This window comes from Nymphalis io, chromosome 14 (genome assembly GCF_905147045.1).
Source record: "Nymphalis io chromosome 14, ilAglIoxx1.1, whole genome shotgun sequence".
Taxonomy (NCBI): Eukaryota; Metazoa; Arthropoda; class Insecta; order Lepidoptera; family Nymphalidae; genus Nymphalis; species Nymphalis io.
In genome coordinates this window covers 9,953,926-9,978,003 of record NC_065901.1, presented here as the reverse complement: position 1 = coordinate 9,978,003, position 24,078 = coordinate 9,953,926, and the positions used below count along the sequence as shown (strand labels likewise).

Below are 24,078 nucleotides of genomic sequence, written 5' to 3'. Positions count from 1 at the left end.
AATTGTACCCCAAGAAAGGACTACTTTTTTTTACTCAATACATGTCTGCTTCCCTTTAACACGCGAAACTGCGCACGAGAACAAGTATCTAAGATTTGTTTAATCGCACATATATTAAATAATATTATATTATTTTATGTGACACTAACTAAAGCCTGTTCCTTTTTTTTTGTAAATAAATATTATATACAATTTACTTTCTATGTATTGATACAACGCCTGTAACCTTCAAGTGCCTACAACATACCTATTCAAAGTCTCAATCGAATGAAAGACAATAGAAAACAAACAAAAACATTCATTCATTCATTTTTTATATCCAAGGTTTCGGGCACACACACAAGATATTATACTTTTTCTTGTAACACACAAACCTACAGACAGATTCGTTAAATGAAAAGAGTCCGTATTACAAGAATCTCTTCAATGCTATTGCGATATGAAATCAATTTATGAACATTATATAAAATTTAACGAGTATGCAGATTTCTGTGTAATCACAATAATGTATAATTCTTGTTAAATCAAACGTTACTTATTTTAATTACAAATTGAATGTTACTCTTTTATTATGTGAACTTAATTAATTAAACTATTTACCACGTGATTGAAGTGAATCTTTTTACATAAAAAACGTTTGAAGTTAAGTCAAAACATTACATAGTTTAAAAATGTATAACCCGTTCAAATAATTTTATCATAAATTATTATTATATGTATACTGTAGTGTATGCTATATGTATGTAGCGAAAATTTGTCAAACAGAATATTATCGATAGGCATAGATACAGGGAATTACCAGGATGTAATAAAGAAAACCTCTTTTGACCGTCGGTGGATACGCATGTGTGAAATTAGACGCATGCAGGTTTCCTTGCGATTTTTCCTTCACCGACGAGTGTGAGATTACAAACACAAATTAAGAACATAAAAATTTAATCATGTTTCCTGGAAATGAACCCGCGATCATCGGTTAAGATTCACGCGTTCTAACAGCTGAGCCGGCTCTTACGTGGTGTAGAATTACAACAAAAATCACGTGAAACTCAATAGTGCTTGCCCAGACTTAAAACTACGATTTTATAACGTTAATCAATCAAGTATTATAATTGAGATGCGAATAATAAAGTTTAACTAATATCGTAGTGGCATTGACACATTTTTAGATAATAAACTAAGATCTGAGACCTAGATAAATATCCTTGTAGGTCCTTCCTAATAATTACATTGAGTAAGATTTATTAGCCGCTTACTTTACTACCGACTTGTAAATTTACATTAACGTTGAAAATACATGTAACTGCTATCAACACACTTTTATAGCACAATTATAAATAATTTATAAATAGAAAATAATCCATTGCAAACGTCAATTGTGCTTCAGGTTGTTATTGAATTAAGAGAGTAGTATTCCGTAAAACATTTGTCTCGGAATACGTAAAACAATAGGCTATGCATACCCATTTCAATAGCAGAGAAAATAAACTTTGAACTTGATTGAGGTGACGTCATTGGTCGAGATCGGATTTAATGTATTATTATCGATTCTTGGAAAAACTGACGTTTAATATGTCGGCGATGTTATCAGAAGTTTTAAACCAAAATTATAGTATATAAGTAATTGATATAATCAAGATATAAGCAAATCGTTATAATATATGCCAGGCTTGCATATATTATCTTCTGCCATTTATATACTACTGGGTAAGGAAACAAAAAGTTGAGATTATGAGGAATTTTAAGTGAGTCTGACTTTAAAATAAGTATCTTATTCATTCACTAAGCTATATAACTGCGTACATTACGTAATCGATAATATTATTTTTGTTTGTCACATAACTTACGCGAACTGCTTCATTGTTACGATATCCTTAATAGGTGGTCTGTTATAACATTTTGAAAAGTCAATATGGCGGAAAAACTTAAGTTGTTTAAAAGTTAATATATGTTTTTTTTGTGAAAGGAGCGAATATTGCATGCTATAAAATATTTCTTAATATTATTTGTAAATTAGCTGACAGATATAAACGGATTTCAAAATAATAGGAAGTTTTTTTTAAATTAATTTTCACCGTTTATTCGAGGACGGTTGGAAATAAATTCGATGATTTAAGTTTTATTCCATTAAGGTAGATCCCCAAATGGTCCTATATAGTTTATGATTTACATGGTTTTTTTTACTTTGTTGTTTGTTTGTAAATTTGTAATATCATGTTGTTTTTAAATAAATATCGATCCAGCGTGCTATTCTTAAAAACTCACTCCATTAGGTACTCAACCTTGAAATGTTGACAACCGACTTGATGGTGATATAGGTACTATTTTGTTGCGTGTGCTCTTGAAATGTTATAATTATTTTGGTCAATGTCGCATATCACTTTCTGATATTTAACGAGAGTTTTCTGCGATGAGTTTCGGATTATTCTTACAGAATAGCATGGCAGTACTTTAGATATATAAAAATACAGCTTACATAAACGATGTTTCGCTGACGTTCGTCCACTTTCCGATAACTCTAGGTCAAATAATTTGACACAGTATTATCAAACATATCAAAATGAATAACATATTTATATTAAACGTTATCTACAAATAGATAATGGATGAATATTTTCGGATATATAACACGATGTTTAAGAAAAAATGACGTGAGAATTGTACGCTGATATAGGGTTGTTTGTATCGTTGACGCTGATTATTTATAATCCCATAAAAACACATATCCATTCATACATAGGTCAGTATTTTTAATGATATGACAAGATATTTTAATATGCATATAAGAAAACATTGGGACACTTAGGATATTAGCACAGTATGTAGGCGGATATATTGTGATTGTTTTATAAGTAATTTGATTATTTGATTCTAAGTTACAAAATACTACGCTCTTTAGCATTTTTACTCCAAGATGTGTAGAACGTATTTTTTTAAAGCGTCAAATCTTTGAAGAATTTAAATTTTCATATCAAGTTAGCCACTTCATTATTTTATTTTATACTAGCAACCCGTCCCGGTAAGGCAATATATATATAATTGATGATTTATATTCATAAGTGAAAGATAATCAAAAACTTATTTATACGATTTATTTTATCAATTACCTAAAAAGGGTTATTTTTATAAGTTATTTTTGTTATATTGTAAATACTAGACGCACTTAATGATGAACTATTTTAACATTCGTTAGCATAACGATAAAAAATAACTATAATTGTGTTATAATAATAATAATGATGATGACCAGTGTTCTCGTTGAATGCTATTTCGCAAAGACGGTACATTCGTCAAACGAACTATAATATTATAAATGCAAAAACATCTTGGTTTAGTTTGGTAGTTTTTCTTATATTAAGCAAAAGTGCCTTTAATCTGTAGGCTCCTGGGATATAAGCTAGGGGTATTTTTATTTTTTAAAAACAGATTTGTATCCTCGCGTAATAAGATTTATAATAATATGGGTTGGATTTTCACGTTACAATTTAGGATATTATGTTCGTAACTCATTTTAAAATATAACCCAATATTTTAAAGCTTCCGTATCCGTTACAGCCTGTGAATGCCCCACTTCTGGGCTAAAGGTCTCCTCTCCTTTTTTTGAGCAGGTTTGGAGTTTATTCTACCACGCTGCTCCAGTGCGGGTTCATGTGGCAGAATTTCAATGAATTTAGACACATACAAGTTTCCTCATGATGTTTTCCTTCACCGTAAAGCACGAGATGAATTAAAATAATTTGTAATTTTAAATAAGCATATGAAAATTCAATGGTGCTTGCCCGGGTTTGAACCCACATTCATCGGTTAAGATTCACGCGTTCTTACTACTGGGCCATCTCGACTTAAAGTATGCTTCTACTCAATGATTTCCTAAGTATTAATTTACTGTTTTGCACATACTTACTACTTTATATACCTTTGGTCAAGAAAGTACTCATAATATATTATTATATATTTTTATATATAATAATATATAAAAATAAATAATATATCGAACAGTTTTACGTATTTAAAAACCATATAAAATTAACAAAAGACAACCAACTTGTTGCCTAGATAAGGCAACATTAAACTTAGATTAATGAGCAATGACAAATAATTCAATTGAATTATCATTATAAAAGCTAAGTGTAAATTGAACAGCTAAGCCTTTTGTTTCCGACATTACAGCGGCATCGACAGATCTCAGAAATGACAAGACAGATAGTTTCCTCTAGTAAATCTGTGTCAAGAGCATTGACGCCCTTAATCATTTTAAACCTTATTAACGAAACATAAAATCCATTTTCCCGTACCGAAGAAAAAATAAATAAAATATATCACTATTTGTACGTGGAGAGAATGGAACAAAATTGTTGATTTGGGATGAAAATTATATTTGAAATTCGTCCTTGTGTCTATCACCTTAAGAGTGCTCAGTATGTAATCTCAGCGTCTACAAAAATGTGCATAAACGGATAGTTAGGAACATTCTCCACGTATATAGGCTAGCCGTGTCTGGATTTAAAAGCAGTTTAGCAATTTCATAGACGTATGAATAAACAAGTAGAATTTAAAAAGTTAATATGACATTACATAAACAAAAGCAAAATATTCTTTATTCAAATTGAAAAGACAGTTTAAAAGTGCTCAAAGAGTATAAGCACTTTCGAATCGTAATGTTAGTATATTTAACTAGTTTCCGCCTGCGTATGAGGGTGGGGGGCGGGTAGTATAATTTATTACCTTTTCTGTACCTCTGACAATGAATGCAAAATTTCATGACAATTCGTTGGGTACCTAGTTAAAACGTGAAAGCATAACAAACAAATGCACTCTCGCATCGACGGGTTCATAATGTAGATTCTACCGTAACAGAAACTCGATACAACCTAAGCTCATAGAATGTTAATTAACAAATATATTATATAATATATTTATACAATTATGTTTTCTGATTATAATCAAGCCTCGCTGTAACTAAGCGCATTTCTATATACAAACAATTTTATGTATAAACTAAACAAATGTTGAGAGCATCTTTAATATATAATATATAATGTAATTAACTGGAACCGAATCTTGTTATAAAAATATCAACATAACTTATAATATAAAACGCGTTAATTTTATTTAATCCGACGAGATATGCGCGTGCGCCGCTTAATATGAAATGGTGTTAAAGAGGACAGTCTGATGCAAATTATCGTTAATGGATCTACCTGTTAACTGTATGGGTAGCCATTCCAATAACTTATATTAATATTTATTTTATAATAATTTATGTATGCACAATATACTTTGCTGTGTGTAAGTTTATACGTTGAATATTTAAGTAAACAAAACAGCAAAGAAGAATTATCATTACAATTTAAAACAAAATGGAAAATAGTATTCATATTTAAATTCTTTTAATAAAAATTGAAATAAAAATTAAAATCGGATTCATTAAATTAAAGACAAATCGTTCGATATAGAACCGTAATTAGTTCCTAAATGTTAAATAATTGCTTTGTCCGAGCTCGGCCATCGATTTAATATAGTGATTTTCTTTCAAACCATAGACATTTATAACATGGTCTGGATGTTCTGTATTTTAATACATAGTAAGGGATATTATTTAAATGAGGCACCAGCGGATATATTATTCGATATCCGTCTCTCTCTTACGTTGATCAGACAATTGACAGATCGCCCAATTCATGTCAAGCGAAGCACCAAAGATGTATCGGCAGATAGCGTAATGACGCGCCATTAGGCGAGGTGTCGACGCACCGTGGGAGTGAGGCGTCCTACTTCGCTCTGAAACCGACTAATCATGCCAGCAATTACTCTAATTCAGACGGAATTACCTACGTAACACTTTAATTGAATTGTTGATGTAACAATTCGTGAACTATCCATCGATGATTTCTTTATACGTAATTTAACGTAAACTTAATTCGACAGTAAATATTGATATCGCTCCACTATATATATATCCATCCACTATACTATATATTTAAATAGTTACATTCCACTAAGCAAATTAAAAAACTAACACGTTTAAAAATTTTATGCCATTATTAAAATAATTCCTATAATTATTTGTATCACAGGAATAACTCTCTGAGTGTTAATATAACATTTAACATGTGTAGGTTTTTACAAAAGACAATAATGTAACAAAACGACCAAGAAGCTTGTAATAAAAAAGAACTCGCTTCGCCTTTTTTTATTTTTTATCTGTCAATTGAAAAAAGGTAAGCGCGTGCGCGAGCATTCGCGCCGGCGCGGGCTCGGTCTCCCGCCAAAAAACGTGCACGCTCCGAATACTCGACGAGCTTGACATTTTTGTAACAACATTTTTGTCGGTACCATGACTGAATTGACGCATTTCGAACCGAACATGACCTAAGCAGACAGAAATAATTTTAGGATTTGTAATTCAAGCTCAATGCCAACTTACAACTAAAAAAAGTGTTATATTTTTAATTTTGTGCTTACTTTCTTAGTCACCGGCATAATATATTCGAGGCCTAAGCTTGGCCCGAAATGTTAAATGAGTATGATAAATTGTATGGATAAAAAAAATTTATTAAATTAGTTTTCATCAAAATTGATAGTTATATCAGCTATATTATAAGTTCTGGGTAAGGACAGTTTATTAATTCATTTGTTTTTTTTTAAATATTTTCAATAGAAATATTATTAAGCGAATTAGATTTTTTAAGAAATCAAATAATGTCTAGTACTTACCGTTATCCACCTGTTAATTCTTGGAATTTATAATCGTGACAGAGTGGCATTGATTTATAACGCCTTAACTGGCCTACGCGGTGGCGTCACGGTGCTTACCCGCAAAAACCATAGACAATATGAATGGGAAGAATCCTAAAATGTAAAAAGGTTAACGTCCTCGACTTTTAGTAAAATGTACAATTTTAAAAACAAGTATTAATGATCATTATAATTAATTGTTGATTTATATTTATAAGTGAAAGAAATCTATAGACAATAAAGCCACAAACAAAGGAAATATTACAAATAATTGATGCATACTAATTAAGTGCAAAAAGTAAAACAAATTATCATATCAGTTTATTTATTTAAAAAAAAACCTTTTTGTAAGATATAAATTGAAATTGATCAATGAATTTATAATCTGCGCTTGATAACATAAAACGCGTCTAGTTCAACAACTCAGCTATTACGAGTTACAAGAAATCGATTACCTTACTATAAAATACGATCTATAAAATTAATAAAACCACAAGTCACTGTTGCAAATAAACAATATTTTATTTTCCTTTTTAATCTGTATATATTTTTTACAAATAAAAACTTTAGAGAAATTGTATGAACACTGCAAATAATTAATACGTATTTATTTACTTAGATTAATATTTCTAATAATTACATATTTTGTTACTGCATACGATTTAATAAAAATATAATCGATTTCAGAACGTAATTTTTAAGTATTGCTTTGTGATAAAAAGAAAAATAGTTTTCCCGCGCTTTTAAAATAACTGTATAGCTGTCACCGCATTAATGTAAATAAGGTATTTTGTTTAATAGGATTTATAAATATATCAAAATTTTAAAAATATTAAAATTACAAATAAAAAAATTTATTACGTGTACAAATGCAAAATGTTTTTTTTAATCAGTCTGTTTGATTGTTACTTTGTTGTATCGACTTGGACTATGAAAAAAGTTATTTATATATTCCTTATAAGATGTATATTCTATATAAATATTATGAAAATATTTCTTATATAAATACAGGCCTTTACCAAATGATAAAAAAGTAAAGTTGAAACAATTTAAAATGCATTATACAGATGTTGGTCAAACAAATTACTGACGTTTCTAGCACGAGATCTATTGATCGCAGTTTAAATATGTTATGTAATAAAATCGCTTTCATAAAATTGTAGTTTGAAGTTATTCATATATATATATATATTACTTACATATGTATTAAAAATTATTTAAAAACGATTAATAATCAACAGCCAATCGTTGTCCACTGCTGAACATAGGCCTCTTCCAAGGTGCACCAAAGCTCCCTGTCCTCCGCCTTCCGCATCCAGTTGGTGCCCGCCACCTTCTTAAGGTCGTCGGTCCACCTGGCTGGAGGGCGCCCTACGCTGCGCTTGCCGATTCGCGGTCCCCACTCTAGGACTCGTCTGCTCCAACGGCCATCGGTCCTACGACATACGTGACCAGCCCACTGCCACTTCAGCCTGCTAATTTTGCAAGCTATGTCGGTGATCCGGTTCTTTTCCGGATAATCTCATTTCTGATCTTATCCTTCAAAGATACTCCGAGCATAGCTCGCTCCATAGCACGCTGAGCGACTTTGAATTTGTGGACTAGTCCCGCAGTTAGTGTCCACGTTTCTGCACCGTATGTCATGGCAGGTAAGACGCATTGGTTGAAGACTTTCGTCTTCAAACATTGTTCAAAAGTTCAACTTCAAAAGTTGCTCCAGCGACTCTGCTATGATGACGATATCGTCGGCAAATCGAAGGTGTGAGATGTAATCGCCGTTTACATTGACTCCATACCCAGTCCAATCCAGCGTCTTGAAAACGTCTTCCAACGCGTTGGTGAACAGTTTCGGGGATATTACATCCCTCTGTCTCACCCCTCTGCGCAGTTGGATCGCCTTCGTGTTACAGTCCTGGATGTGGACAGTCATTGTAGCGGCGTTGTACAGACATCTCAATACCTCGATATATCTCCAGTCGATATGACATCTCTGCAATGAGTCGAGCACTGCCCAGGTTTCGATGGAGTCGAAGGCTTTCTCGTAGTCCACAAATGCCATACACAGCGGCTGATTGTACTCTTTGGTCTTCTGCACAATCTGCCGAACAGTATGGATGTGGTCCACGGTGCTGTAGCCTGATCGAAAGCCGGCTTGCTCTGGGGGCTGGAACTCGTCAAGTCGTCTGGCGAGACGGTTCGTGACGACTCTTGAGAACAGCTTATACACGTGACTCAGGAGGGAGATTGGTCTGTAGTTTTTCAAGAGGGTTTTATCACCTTTCTTGAAAAACAGTACCACATCACTCCCGCTCCACGTTTCCGGGGTCTTGCCATGTTGGATGACGGAATTAAAGAGGCTTGCTAGCTCTTTCAGGACTGGAGTCCCGCCTGCCTTAAGCAACTCTGTTGTGATTCCGTCATCTCCTGAGTTTTGTTGGTTTTAAGCTGTTCTAGAGCCGCCCTAATCTCGCCTTGGTCAACGACCGGGAGCTCCTCGGAGTAATGGCGCATAAGAGGGGCGCGCTGGTCATCAATACTGACTTCTCTGTGGCGGAAAACACTTGCGGGATGTGTTTTGCAGTATTTTGACCAGCGTGTCGGTTTTCTCGTCAATGCTGCTTACGGTTTCCAACGCGGTGAATTGATTTTGAAGTTCCATTTGGAACTTTTCGGAGCCTTGAGCAGCTTGGAGCATGGTAGGTCGGAGAGTAGACCTCATCATTCTCGATCTTTAGGCTTTGAAGTCGTTATTTAGAGTGCCTCGAACCAAGCGGTGATCACTTCCGGTAGATTTTAATAAGACAACAATAAAACACTTACTATAGACATAATAGATTGATTAATTCAAAATAACTACTTCAAATCAAATCAAGTAATATATATGTATATATATATAGTATATATAAGTAATATATAATAAGTATATATGTATTTATAAAAGAAAAGTAGTATATGTAGTATATCAGTTGGCTGATTTCCATAGTACAAGCTCTGATTAGTTTGGGATCAGATGGCCGTGTCTGAATAATGTACAAGGATATTATTATTATTATAACTCTTTATTCAAGTATAGTAGGTTATTAGCCTATAAAGGAACTTTTTATGGTCATGTTACATTATCGAATTAAATATATATTCTGCCGAGGACAACCGGCAAAAAACTCAGCAGCTCTCTTACTCGTCAAGTTCTCTAACTCGTTAAGTAACTCTTTTTTATCCTTTTAATTACAAAGTCAATGGAATACAATTAAATGTATGCATATCCTCCTTAGAAATAAACAAATACTAACTCTGTTTTGTCATTTAAATAATCTTATGATGAGTGTCGAAAACAGTCGAATAAATATCCAACTTTGATTCTTTAGTCGATATATAAAACTACATATACATAGGTATATAATATCTTTGCGTAGTAACAAATACATAAATGAAACTAAAGCAAATTTAAATCTTATCGAGAATCATAGCTATCCTCGTACATAAAACGATGATATAGTTAGCATGCATTGGTACATTATGAACGGAAACAAAATATTTATCACAACGAGTTTGACCAATCGGAACGCACTCCGCGAGATAACTTATCTTAGAACTCTAATGGCATGCCTGCTGTATGCGCCATATTGTTACCGTGTTAGTCAATAAACTCGCATAAGTGGTCGATTTAATTAAATATAAGAAACGTATCTTTCTCGCCATGAAGTGTTAAGATTAGAATAAATTGGTGCCATAATAGCTTCAGGAATCTACAACTCTCGCAGTGTTAATCAACTCTTATGGTTAAACTTAAAATACCGAACGATCGCAAATAACAATCGTTACACGAAAATACGATTTGGCGCAAGAAATGCAAAATTTTCTTAATTCTGATTTATTGAAAAAAAACGTAAAATCAATAATTTTATAATGGACGGAATACGTGAAATAAATATCATATATTTGTATGCTTTTATGACAGTTGTTTATGCTATTGAGAAGGCTTTAGAGGAAAATGGCTCAGAACTAGTAATTGTTCTAATTTTATGTTCAGTGGACCAATGGCAATATAAGTAATGTTACAGTCCTCACACACCATTAAATCCCTACACCATAAGATACAGTGCTTGTAATTACACTGGCTCACTCACGCTACAAACCGGAACATGGCAATACAAATGCTATCTGTTGTTAGAATAATTAAGGTGAGATATACCCAGACGGCTGACACAAAGCCCTACCACCAAGTGGCATATTCTTCTTATATCATGGGTAAATAAATCACGATTCTGATAACAACAGTACCTAGCAAAATATAATAAAACTAGCTACATACGTAATTTATAGTTTAACAAATATATATACAGCTTACAAGTAGAATGGTATGGCTGTGTGATAGTCAGTTTAATTACCCATAGCTCAACATCTCTTGTGGTAGCGACATAGGAAGCAATATTAATTTACGCGCTCACCGACAGTTGTTAGTGTGGTCATAAACGCCATTACGAGCACGGTATAACGACGTTGTACCAACATGCTAATTGTGATTCGCGTTCAAATGACTTTAACTCTAAGAATGGGCTTCTATTTGAATTTAAAATGGACTCGGTTCTCGCGAAAACTGCTACTCGTTTTATTATAGCGTCTTATGTTTTTGCATTTTGTTACTCAAAAAAAAATTCTGTTTTTTTATTTTGGTCGCGTTAATTTTTCGTCAACGAAGTGTTTAACAAAATATATTCAAGATATTGGTAAACGTTTAAATAGATTTCTTGTGTCGATTGTACATTTAAGGTTGGACGGTCGAAAAGGAATAGATTATTTTGGAATTTACATTAAAACAATAGACTTTGTTGTAACATCTACGTAGCAACATGAATTATGTAAACTACCGTAGTCTAGACATGACTGTGATTTCACAAACAATCCTTCATTTTTATTATATTTTTAAGTCGTATTTATTTAAAATTTTAAATGGTTTCGCATTCTTCTAGTTGTAATATTGTCATAATAGTTCAATTATTTTTCCTTTGTTTCAGCTGTTCAAAGAGGTCGAGTGCCGCCAACGCAGCCCGCCGGTCTCGCCCTCCCAGGCCAATTCGCACTCGCGAATGGCGACCCAGCGGCCGGCCTCAACAGCCATCCCTACCTCTCTTCTTACATCTCCCTCCTACTCAGAGCAGAACCTTACCCCACGTCGAGATATGGTCAGTGCGTCCAACCCACTAATGTCATGGGTATAGACAATATTTGCGAATTAGCAGCAAGATTACTCTTCTCAGCCGTAGAATGGGCGAGAAACATACCTTTCTTTCCTGAACTGCAAGTGACGGACCAAGTGGCACTATTACGGCTCGTTTGGTCCGAGTTATTCGTCCTAAACGCATCTCAGTGTTCAATGCCTCTACACGTGGCACCATTACTCGCCGCTGCCGGTCTCCACGCATCACCGATGGCGGCAGACCGGGTGGTGGCGTTCATGGACCACATAAGAATCTTCCAAGAACAGGTGGAGAAGTTAAAAGCTCTCCACGTGGACTCGGCGGAGTACTCCTGTCTGAAGGCCATCGTACTCTTCACGACAGGTAAAATTTTGGACAGTTTATTTGGGGAGGCAAGGTTGCTGCTCTACAGGGTTGCTGGTGCGGGAGCTGCTGTAACAAATTACAGTGAACTTTTTTCACTAGTGAGAACTCATTTGGACGCATACGCTGAAGCGTCAAGAGTTCAGCAGCCCCCAGCACCACCACCTCCGTCAGCAGCTTCCTCTGGATATTATTCTACTTTGGACACATCGCTTGGTGTCAACTCTTCACTATCTTACGGCAGCTTTTTGTCTCCTTCCCGATTGCCGCCTAATTACACGAGTAGCCCGCGAATACCTGAGGCTAGTACCTCTTTTAAATTTTATGAAGGTGGAAATAGTAAGGTTTATAAAACGGATCAGGGGGGTTGACGCCGAGCGATAAGATTTGCGGGATAAAATTGAGGTGTCGGGTGGCGGCGCTTGCGTTTTCACTTGACGTTTGTTGAATTTCGGTATTTGCTCCGTGGCAATGTTTTCATGATATTGTAGGACGTTTTTATTGTAAAATGGGATAATAACTCACGCTCCTCGAGTCGAGGTGGAGTGGGAGTGGGGGAGTATGCGACTTATTGTTCTCGTCAATGTCGGATAATTTGTGATATACCTACTTAAATACACATGTAAATTTATAAATATAAAAAAATATAATTTATGAATTAGTTAGTAACAGTTTGTTAGACGGACGGAAGTGCACCGTTTTAGTTTTTAATAATTTATTTCATGTAAATAGTTTAATTTATTTATTAATAATACACGCGAAAATTTTTAAACTAAATTCATTTCGTTTTAATTTTTGTCCCAAAATTTATTATAACCTTTTTAGATAGGTAATATTTTTATTTTTTTATATGACACACGTATTTTCAACATATTTGCGTGAGTTATAATTATCAAATCCTATCATTTGTTACATAAGGTCATTAATAGCTTACATCTCGTATATTCGATATAGGAATGAACTGTTTAGATTATAACTCTTACGTGATCAGCTCTTTCAGAGACGCAACTTTGCTTGTAAAACATCTTACCATAAGCACAGTGGTTGCACAAGTGATTTATCATCCGGTGATAGATTTATGACAATTAATAGGCAAGTATAACGCTTCTATATTGAACTTGACTTTGACTTTTGACTTTGACTTTGGAAGCTACTAAAGTATAAGAATCGTAAATAGCAAATTTGAAACATCGTAGAAAAAGAAAATTCCTACGTGTTTTTTTGACGCGTTACATGCGAATGTGGATATATATATGTATGTGTTTTATATATACATATGTTTATTTATATTTAATAATATCATAAGTTATTTTCATTGAATTACTCAAGTTTTGATTTATTATTTATATTTATTGCACTTCAATTGACAAAATATTTACTTCAGGTACGCAAAGATTTAAAAATTGAATTATATTAAAGAAAATGTATTTATTTTTAATCAATATAATGAAAAGGGGTAAATTTCATACAAAGTAATCATTTCATTTTTTTTTATTTTTTGTATACATAAGTATCAAAGTTCAGATGATGAAAAATATATTATTTTGCATAGGATTTGCGTAAAATTCTTAGTTATCGTCTACGTCGCAAGGTATTAACTAAGTTTTATTTAAAGTCAATTTAACCTATAGTTTCAAGACTTTTGGAGATCACGTGATCATGAGTCAATCAGACAGTAATATTTCGCTTATATATGTAATAAATAACTATATAAATTCTTTTGATATCACGTTTCGATTTTGGCTTCTTAAAGCCAATACTTTAAGTTATTATTTTTATTTTATTAGAACTACCCCGCACAAATAATTTCAATTATTTAAAATCCCTGTATTATCGCACGAATACGATCAAGGTTTCACGCATAATTACTTCATTTAATATTAATTGCGAGATTACAATCTTTTAAAAGCAACAACATAGTATTCTAATCGAACAAATTTCAACAAATATGGAACTGAATAGTTCTTATCTCGTCCACATAAACGTCAGTTAGTTGCGCGATTATCGCACGTTCGTCGCTTGACGGCTTCCGACGGACACACCCTTATACGTCGCAGTGACAACAAACTTAGTTACGCTGTTACAATCAAGCGAAAATTTTATTGACCGCCTTTAATAATAACTAAGATTTGAATTACTCTTTATAGCGAATATATCCTTAGATATTTAGAATAAGTGCCAAATTTATATGCATAATAAAAAACAAAAAAATTACTTTGTAGATATTTCGTTCGTTAACTTAACAGCAGTTAAATTTTTTTATAAATTATATATTACTTAATTATATATTATTATCAAGTGTTCAGTTTTTTTTTTTTTGCTTATATATATATTATTGGAGTTAATTCACAGACAATTCTAAACATGCAAAAATATTTTTGATACATTTTTAATTTAGTGTAATATACTATATAATGATAAATATAATAATTTATATTATATTTCAATATAAGATAAAAGGAATTAGCCTAGTTGTCGACAATACGAAAATTAACGACAGCTTGAGTTCAAATCCAGGCAACTATGCTCAGTGTATGCTACGAGGTGTATTAATACATAGTAAAGACGTGACGCAGGTTGCGTTTGTAGAAATAAATTCTAGAATACAATTGTATATCTTCTTAGTAGAAGTTACTTCGTTCTGTGATAAAAGAAAAACGAACGATATAGCGTAATTTTAATATTTATTTGATTAAATAAATTAAAAAAAAAATACAAATAAATATTTGAATATATACTTATGTCATACAGTCACCATCTTGTTAAATAGCTCAGTTTTTTTATCCCTTATTTGTAAGCACAATCTAGGTTGTAAAGACCTGAAGCCTATATATTATTTTTGATACTAAGCCTTAAGTCATAAATATCTACCTAATTATATAAAGAATCCGTAAAATTTTAACGATATAATAAATTGTTAATAAACTCGAACTTTTAATTTATTTGGTAGTAGAACCTCTTTCGTATAAACCATTTTATAAGTGTAGTTAATGCCTGAAAATAAGAAAGACGAATGATGTTTTAAAACGTTAAACTGCGATTCGATTGGTATAATAAAAAGAACTAGTTGTATATTTTAAAACAAATGACCACTTTAAGAATCTCTTTGGACAGTCTAATTAGCTGAGTAAAATATAGGTAATTTTAATTATGTAAGTACCGTTTTATTTTACTCTAATCACAATGAAAATCGCGGGTAAATTAGACGATGATTTAATATGTTACCATTTAATAATTATTATTACAGGTCAAAAAAATAAAATTGATTTAATGAAAGTATTTTCTTAATAAAAAAAAAAAAAACTAGCATATATGAGGTCGATATTTTTATGCTATATGTTAACAAGGGGTGGTAATGTCTTCCAGAGTCTAGCAACACTTCAGAGGATATGAATATGTAACGGCAATAAATGTTTGAACGTCTAACTTTCTCCGCTGTCTCGCTGTATAATGGCCATAGTTATTTTACAACGGGCAAGCTTAAATTGATTATTAACATATATAATATAAGTTAAGTTCGGCCTTTGAAAGTTAAAACTGAAGAGTCCAATGAAAATCAATGAAGTATCCCATTGCTAGGCAATTATATTAAACCTCTTTAGCATGCATGCCTCAGAATTTCTTCATGCATAGGTTTCTTAAAATTTCCTTCACCGCGAAACATCAACGAACAAATTTTGAAATTCGAATAGTAGTTCTTGCAAATGTTCCAAATTTGACTTGATTAGCGCGCGTGTAACAAACTATTTAGCAAAAACTGATAATAAACATTCTGATAGACATATTTATTTATACGGAAACAAAACGTCATAAGCTATAAATATTAATAAATATTATTTAACGTCTCTAATATTTATAATTTATACACCTTAAAAGACACGTACATATTCGAAAATCGCAGTAAAATGACGTAACTTGCGATCGTACAAATAAAGTATTAGTAAAATAGTAGTAAAATATAATATTGATATATTTTATTGGCGCTGACTGTACGCATATATGTGTGGCCCAATGCAGTGATAATAAAGTGTAAACTATCAACGATCTAGGCAAGCGTGACTCGGCGTAATTCCTACACGAATATTGATGTCCATTGAGACGTCGTGTGACGCAACTCAGCTTGTATGGCTATGGACCGAGGTTTAAATGATAAATAAGATTAATTTTATAAAACTCCATGGACACGTGCTCACAAATATGCATTTACTTTGTTCGTTTCGAAATTCTGAAGCCGCTAAGTATGCGCTGCGGCGTTTCGTTGTTTGGAAATTGATTGCCCTAACAATGGATGTAATGTTAATGAAGGATTGGCAGAGTTGTTAGTTAAAACTGAATTATCTTTTATTATGTAAATAGTTAACATTGTTCCCTGTAATAAACATGATTTAAATGAACGGCATAAAAACTCTATTCTGATATAACAACATTTTAAGATTATAGTCTCGAAAAACTTAAATTTCATCTTTTTAATAAGAATTAAAAAATATTTATATTTATTACAATAAATAAATATAATTTAATCAATTTTATAAAAATATAATATGTTTTTTTTATTTGTTGACTGGAATAGGAAGTCTATTTGCATAATGTCTTATGCCTTTGCATATTTTCTGAAATAAAAAATCATAATACTCAATTCAATATATCATGATTACACTTACATATTGATAGTCAAACTAGAAACTAAACACCCAGCCATGAGAAGAACCGGTGAAAAGAAACTCAGCGAGTTTTTTTTTTATATAATATTTCGTTTACAATTTTCAATAAAAAAAAAATAGTCATGAGGTGATCATTTCATTCCCAAGGTGTGCTATCATTTATCAAAATCATTTGCTTCGAAATGTGACGATGAACTTCTCTCAGGTTTTGTATTTTTTTTTAATGAATTCTGGCTGTATAGACTGAAATGTTTGTAGTAATATTTAGTTCTTCGTAATTAGGAAAAATATGACTTTGACAATCCCAAAATAATGAATAAGTACATTCATTGCTAAGCTATAAATAGCTTATTATACCAAAACCAGCGCGAAGTTTGTGCAATTCTTCAGGTGGTATCCATGTGAAGTACGTCTATCTTGTTTACTCCCATAGAACTTTCCCTTGGAGTGAGTGAGATGCGCATCTGTTGGGTAACGGTACAGAATTCGTGACGCAGAGTCCGCGGCCGGTCACGATTTTGAAAAAGTGTCGGACGGTCCGGGCTGCCCGGGTCCCTTGCGTTCCGAGAGTTGGAGCTTGGAGCAAGTTAGGAACTCATGTGTACTGTAATATTTAAACACACTACTGACAAATAAAACTTCTAAGTTTATGGACTTAAGTATTCTACACAAACGGTACCTCGTACAATATGGAAATTAAAAAAGTTGATAGGTAAATATTTTTGTGTGAGCAGTCAACCTATTGGTTTTATTTATTTATTTGTAATCAACAGCGTATACAGATTATATTTATACAGTTTTTTAAATTTCATGAAGACTATGGCCACAAAGATTACAATATAAAGTGTTTAATATAATATATTTAACAAAGTGGATAACAAAAAGAAAGTAGGTCTAAAGAAAATTGTTGACGTTTGTGACAAGAGAATATTCACAAGTGTATGGGTATTTGTATGTGTGTTTGTGCATTCGTGTGTGTGTGTGTGTTTCTGTGTGTATGTGTTTGTGTGTGTGTGTGTGTGATTGTGTGTATGTGTGCGTGTGGGTGTGTGTGTGTGCGTGTTTATTTTTGGCGGTAAGATAGTGTTATATTTAAACGTTTACGGTTTAAAGGTTCAATTCGGGTCTGAGCGATTACCAAGTGTGAAATTAATTAAATTTTGGTGAAATAACGTTAAATAGAATTAATATAAAAAAAATAAAGTACAATTAATAACGCATAGGATATACTCAAACATTAATTACATTTGAACTTTGTAGCAAGACCGTTAGCATAACAATTTAGTTTTTTTTTTTTTCTAACCGTATATTTAGTTTATAATTGTATTCTATGCCTTGTACCGATACACTGCATAATACATGCAGTATCACAGTATTACACGGCCCTTTATTTTGTTCTTATTCTCATCGCTATCGTGCTGTATATTTTGAAATTTTACTAAACATTTCATTCTGATACATATTTATATTCAAAATCATATAAGTGATCAAAAATTAATTAAAATATTTGTAAGATTAGATAATCTTAAAAGATGGTAAAATATAAATTTTATTTAGAAAAAAGAAAAAACAGTTACTTTAAAATAATAATATGTTTTGACGTTGACTGTACTTTTAAAAACTGTCGCATATATAAACAAAATGCATCATCTCAAAGACGTTTCGTAAAAATAACTTAACAAAACTTAATTCGTCTTATTGTTACGTCATAAACACAAATCGCAGGTCTCGGGTCTGTCCGGCAATCATCTCACTATTGTATCCCGATTACTTGCAAATTCTATTAAAATTCGTTTTCGGCAAAATACGCCCCGAGGAAATTTCTAGCGCGTTACAAATTGTTTGGCAATTGACGCGGCAAATTATAATGCCACTAGTGACTCGCGAACGGTTTTTATTGGTTAAAATTTTTTTATTTCTAAATTTAAACCTGACGATGACCAATCAAATGCAAATATGTTGAAACGTGACATCTTTATAGTTTTATGTCTTAAACGAACAATAGATATGTCAATATTTCTTGTACATAATATTAATATATCATCCAATAAACAATTTACGTAAGCTCACTGTATGATATTTGAAGTATAAAAAAATATTTGTACAATTTCAAAGAAATGTTATTTGTAGTCGACTGTACCCAGTAGTCGTATCATGAAAGGTCAACACGTGTTCCGGTCGAGATGTATGAAGATGACTATAAGTTTTGCAATTGATTGAAACGTCAGTTACACGCTTATGTTATTTATAAAACAAATTTATTTACTATATCCTTGAGATTTTTACACACTTCAAAAAAGAATAGATTTTATTATTACTGAGTGTACTTATTGTTTCTTATTATTATTAGGTACTTTGACTTATTTATTTACTAATACTATATTTTAATCTATAATAAATGTCTAGGATAGAAAATATCTCGGTCTTATAAACGTTTAGCGGGTGATGAGTAAATCAATGCGTCTTCTTCTTTCTAATGTCAAATCGATAATGACAGAAAGAGTGAAATAATTGTTTAACTAAACAGCTAAGCAACGCTTACAAGCAGGTTCGTCTATATTTTAAAATCCCACGTCCGTGTTCATAACCTATTCAGCCGGTAATATTTGTGAAATAAATCGAAATTCAAATACAATATTCTATTACTTCATAACATAACATATAGGCTGAATTCATACTAGAGAAATCATAAAATCACAATAAACACAAATAACAGATGCGTACCGAATCCCCTTCAGATTCACCTCTTGTCACTTTTGCCGAATATTAATAAAAAAAAAAAAAAAAACAACAAATATATTGAAAAATGTAACACCGATGAAACACGCCACCCTACGCGTGTCAAATGAACAATATTACACATACATTACGAAGGATATTAAGTCTAATTTTATGGTGCAAACGATTCAATTTACAATGTTAGCGTTTTTGAAAATTAGCACGCTATGCAATTTTGTTATATTGCACATTTTAGTTCAAACAATTTTGTACTCTACGCGTTTAAATTTACAGTTTAATTTTGCTTAAAATTATGGGTAGCCCTAAAGTGATGGATGGAAATATTAAGGAGATAAGTGTCAGTGAGGGTTAGGACTTGTTTTTGTTTGTGACCGCGTTCGTTTGTCTCCTTATCAGATGACAACACGAGTTAAGGCTTAGGTTACACGAGAGAATATTATCACCTGGAAATACGTTGAAATATAATTCGTATATAAATAGTTCTTTATTTATAGTGTTTTTAAAACAACATGAAGTAGTTCTTATGAATAACTATTTAATTATTTCTAAAACGATTATATTTCAAATATAGAATAATTTTAAGTGATTAAAAATTACGCATTTATCGGTCATTTTTTTTTACAAATTTTCCAAACATACACAAATGTCACGAATTTTTACTTACCATACAAATTGAGACATAATACGTTTAACTTATTATACACAGACACACCCTGAAACTTGAACATCTTAATAAATCGGCCCATCTGTTAATTCTATAAGAACATTAGCTTTCTCTTAATTATTGCTATTAAGAAAATGTTAACGTACTCTGTACTTACTTAGCTGTAATAAAACAGGTCGCCGCTATCATAATTTATTAGTTACTTACACTAAACTTAGATAACTTATCCGAGAGGCTAATGGTGTAAATATTCAACTGAAATTAATTAGAAGATGGCTATCTTTGAATCTGAAACACGCCGAGGTCGCCAGTGATCTACCGTTATGCTCCAAGTCTAGGGGCAGGTGGGAATTACGCGAATATCGATGTTAAGTTTCTTCACTAGGGATTTTTTTTTTTATATAGAATAGGAAGGCGGACGCGCATATGGGCCACCTGATGGTAAGTGGTCACCAACGCCCTTAGACATTGGCATTGTAAGAAATGTCAACCATCGCTTACATAGCCAATGCGCCACCAACCTTGGGAACTAAGATGTTATGTCCCTTGTGCATGTAATTACACTTACTCACTCACCCTTCAAACCGGAACACAACAATATCAAGTACTGCTGTTTTGCGGTGGAATATCTGATGAGTAGGTGGTACCTACCCATACGAGCTTGCACAAAGCCCAACCACCAGTAGAAGGATCCAATTCCACTAACAAATTGCCACTTTATCGCAATCGAATCGAAACGTCATCGTTGTCGTTTATTCCTTTTTCTATTTTTTAGTTTAATTTTTAACTATTGGCATAAAAGTTAACAATAAATTCAGTTTTAACCTAACGGTGTGTTAACATTTAATTGGTTCGTTTCCGATTCGAATAAATATAGAATAGTAAAAGTAGTATTCGAATTGAATCGGGAACGAATCGTAAACGTTGTAGATTAGTAGAATTGGGCCCAATTTTAAAATGTATACTGTTTCTGTTCCTCTCTTTGCTTCGAGACAACATCGTTCTGATTAGGAGTGACGATTAGTTTTTTTTTAATATCGGTTTTATAAGCTGATGATAAAATAGCGATGAAATCTGCTTAAAGCCTTATCTAAATTCGATAGCTTGTATGTTTCGTTTTTTGTTACTCAATCACGCTTAAACGATCGATCGGATTCTAATGAAATTTAGTGTTTAAATTCAATTTAGTTGACAAAATAATTATTTAACTTATTTTAGAGGAAATAATTTGTGTGCATACATTAATCAATAATTTAAAAAAATTAATTAAAAATTAATAACAATAATCTACGTATTAATACGTGGCCTTAACATTCGCTAAGAACTAACCCATCTCGAACATAATTAAATTAATAACATACCGATCAGCTTTCACTTCCAACTGCGTAGAGCTTGTTTGTAGGTACACCAAGGAGTCTAGATCCAACTTAAGCCTAGGATCTTGTAAACCGGTTCTTATATTGAACCATTGATTCGTCTTATGTTATTTCAATAGAATATATTTTAATTTATATGGTAAGCTATACACGTTTGGGAAATTATAACACTTGTGCAATCCTGTCTGTGTGCGTACACTGAGAAGCTACCCATATTTAATATAAAAATTACTTAGTAACTAAACGCCTTTAAGTATAATATAATTTTCATAAGAATAATTAAATAAATATTGGCGATTCAATAAAATAGGCTTAACTAAAATCGGTAGTTATAATTAAAAAAAGATATAAAATAATACAAAACTAATTAGGCTGAATTGATACTTAAAAAAAAAAGACAATTAGAAAAAATACTAAATAAACAACTTCATTTTTAAAAAGTATTCTAAATTCTATATTTGAATTTTAAATGTAATTGGAGTTTTTAAAAATAATTTTAAAAGTCCATTCAATATTCGACTGGATTTAATATTTAAAATTTCGTAGTTCATATCAAATCGAATCACATTCGCATTCACCAATGAGCGTTATATGGCCTATTGTTTTTGTGCTCGACAAATTGAATGTCGAATGTTTTAAATTTAATATGTATGTCACTATTTTATGAATTGGCAACTTTGAATGGTTTTATTCGAATACATGAATATATATTGAAGAATAATTCTTTTTTTTTTTTAATTTAGTTTCTTGGACCAGTGTCTGTGTTAAGCGAAAATCCTATCTAATCTAATATTACGCGCAATTTAAGATTGCAGGTCTAAATTAAGCACTCCAGGACAATTATGAATGTAAAATAGAAAAAAAAATAATTTTAACCGGTAAATAGGTATACGAATAGGCTATCCCCATCCTTGGGTTTCAGACTTACTTCATACCAAATTTCATCAATGTCGGTTCAGAGGTGTAGCCGTGAAACCGTAACAACCAGAGTTACTTTCGCATTTATAATATCAGTATAAATAAGTTTTTAGTCAAAACAACAAAAGGTTTCATAATTAAATATAGAAAATATATATTCATTTTTAAATTTAGGTCGACTTTCCTACAAGTTAAAAAGTGTGACCAAAACATCGCACAACAGTGTCAGTCAACGTGACCGCGTGTCACGGTCACTGTACACTTGTTTTTGAATAAAGCTGGGGTCGCGGCAGTCACAGATGTTGTTTATAGGCACTCCTTCTAATCTAACCCTCGCTTCTCGCCCTTTCATTGTACTACAAGGATACGGTATCTGACAAAATTTTAAATGAGTACTTTTTTACTTACCACATTGCAAAAAAAAGAATTATTAAGTTTCGATCATAAATAAATTTTATTAAACTCTGTCATAATGAAAATTTGCGACTCACTTCATTACTCATCCGTAAAATGTTGACAACCGACTTATGACATACTATTTTGAATGTTCTTGAAATGTTATAATTATTATGGTCAATGTCGCTTGTCACTTTCTGACATTTTAAGTTGGTTTTCTACGGTGAGTTTCAAGTTCGTTCTTACAGAATAAAGTAAGTAAGTAAGTAAGTAAGTAACAGCCTGTTAATGTCCCACTGCTGGGCTAAGGCCTCCTCTCCCTTTTTGAGGAGAAGGTTTAGAGCTTATTCCACCACGCTGCTCTAATGCGGGTTGGTAGAATACACATGTGACATAATTTCAATGAAATTAGACTTATAATCACAAATTAAGCACATGAAAATTCAGTGGTGCTTACCCTGGTTTGAACCCACGATCATCGGTTAAGATTCACGCGTTCTAACCACTAGGCCATCTCGGCTTACTATCTTACAGAATAGCCGGATTTATTATTATATATTTAATTTAAATAATTTGATCAACTATTTACCACGTGATCCCACATCGTCAGCCTCTGGTCGGTAATAGGATATGCAAATAACGCGGCACATCGGAGTTTTCGGTTCGAAATAGCTCGTGGGATGACCGACACTAATTGAATTACGTGTCGCTTCGAATCATGGACGCAATATATGTACCTTCCATTAAATATTTATTTATTACTATATAAATATTTATTTTATGTTACTTGATTTAAAAATAACGATATTTTGGATACACATTCCAAGCTTATGGCGCGTCTTGTAAAAAGTGCTCGTAAGATTCTTTTGTAATAAAGTATTTAGTTTTAAGTTTAGTATTTAAGTTTTAATGTGATTCATTCCAAATTAATAATTGCTGTAATAATACTATATAATATTGAATAATTCTAATAAAATATCAAATCAAACGACATTTGTATCGAATTTCGATTTAAATTTATTTATAGA

The 24,078-nt window shown here is 32.2% G+C and overlaps 1 protein-coding gene across 2 annotated transcripts in view; it reads left to right on the top strand.

The window, feature by feature from the left end:
* Positions 1–24,078, top strand: part of LOC126773284 (steroid receptor seven-up, isoforms B/C) — an 87,612-nt gene that overhangs the window by 24,036 nt on the left and 39,498 nt on the right. Inside the window, exon 3 of one of the 2 annotated variants that reach the window (XM_050494112.1) lies at positions 11,751–12,296. In XM_050494112.1, the coding sequence (XP_050350069.1) occupies positions 11,751–12,296 (546 nt within the window). Of the gene's footprint in view, positions 1–11,750; positions 12,857–24,078 lie in introns of those variants that run through there. The other variant, XM_050494111.1, reaches the window with a different exon arrangement.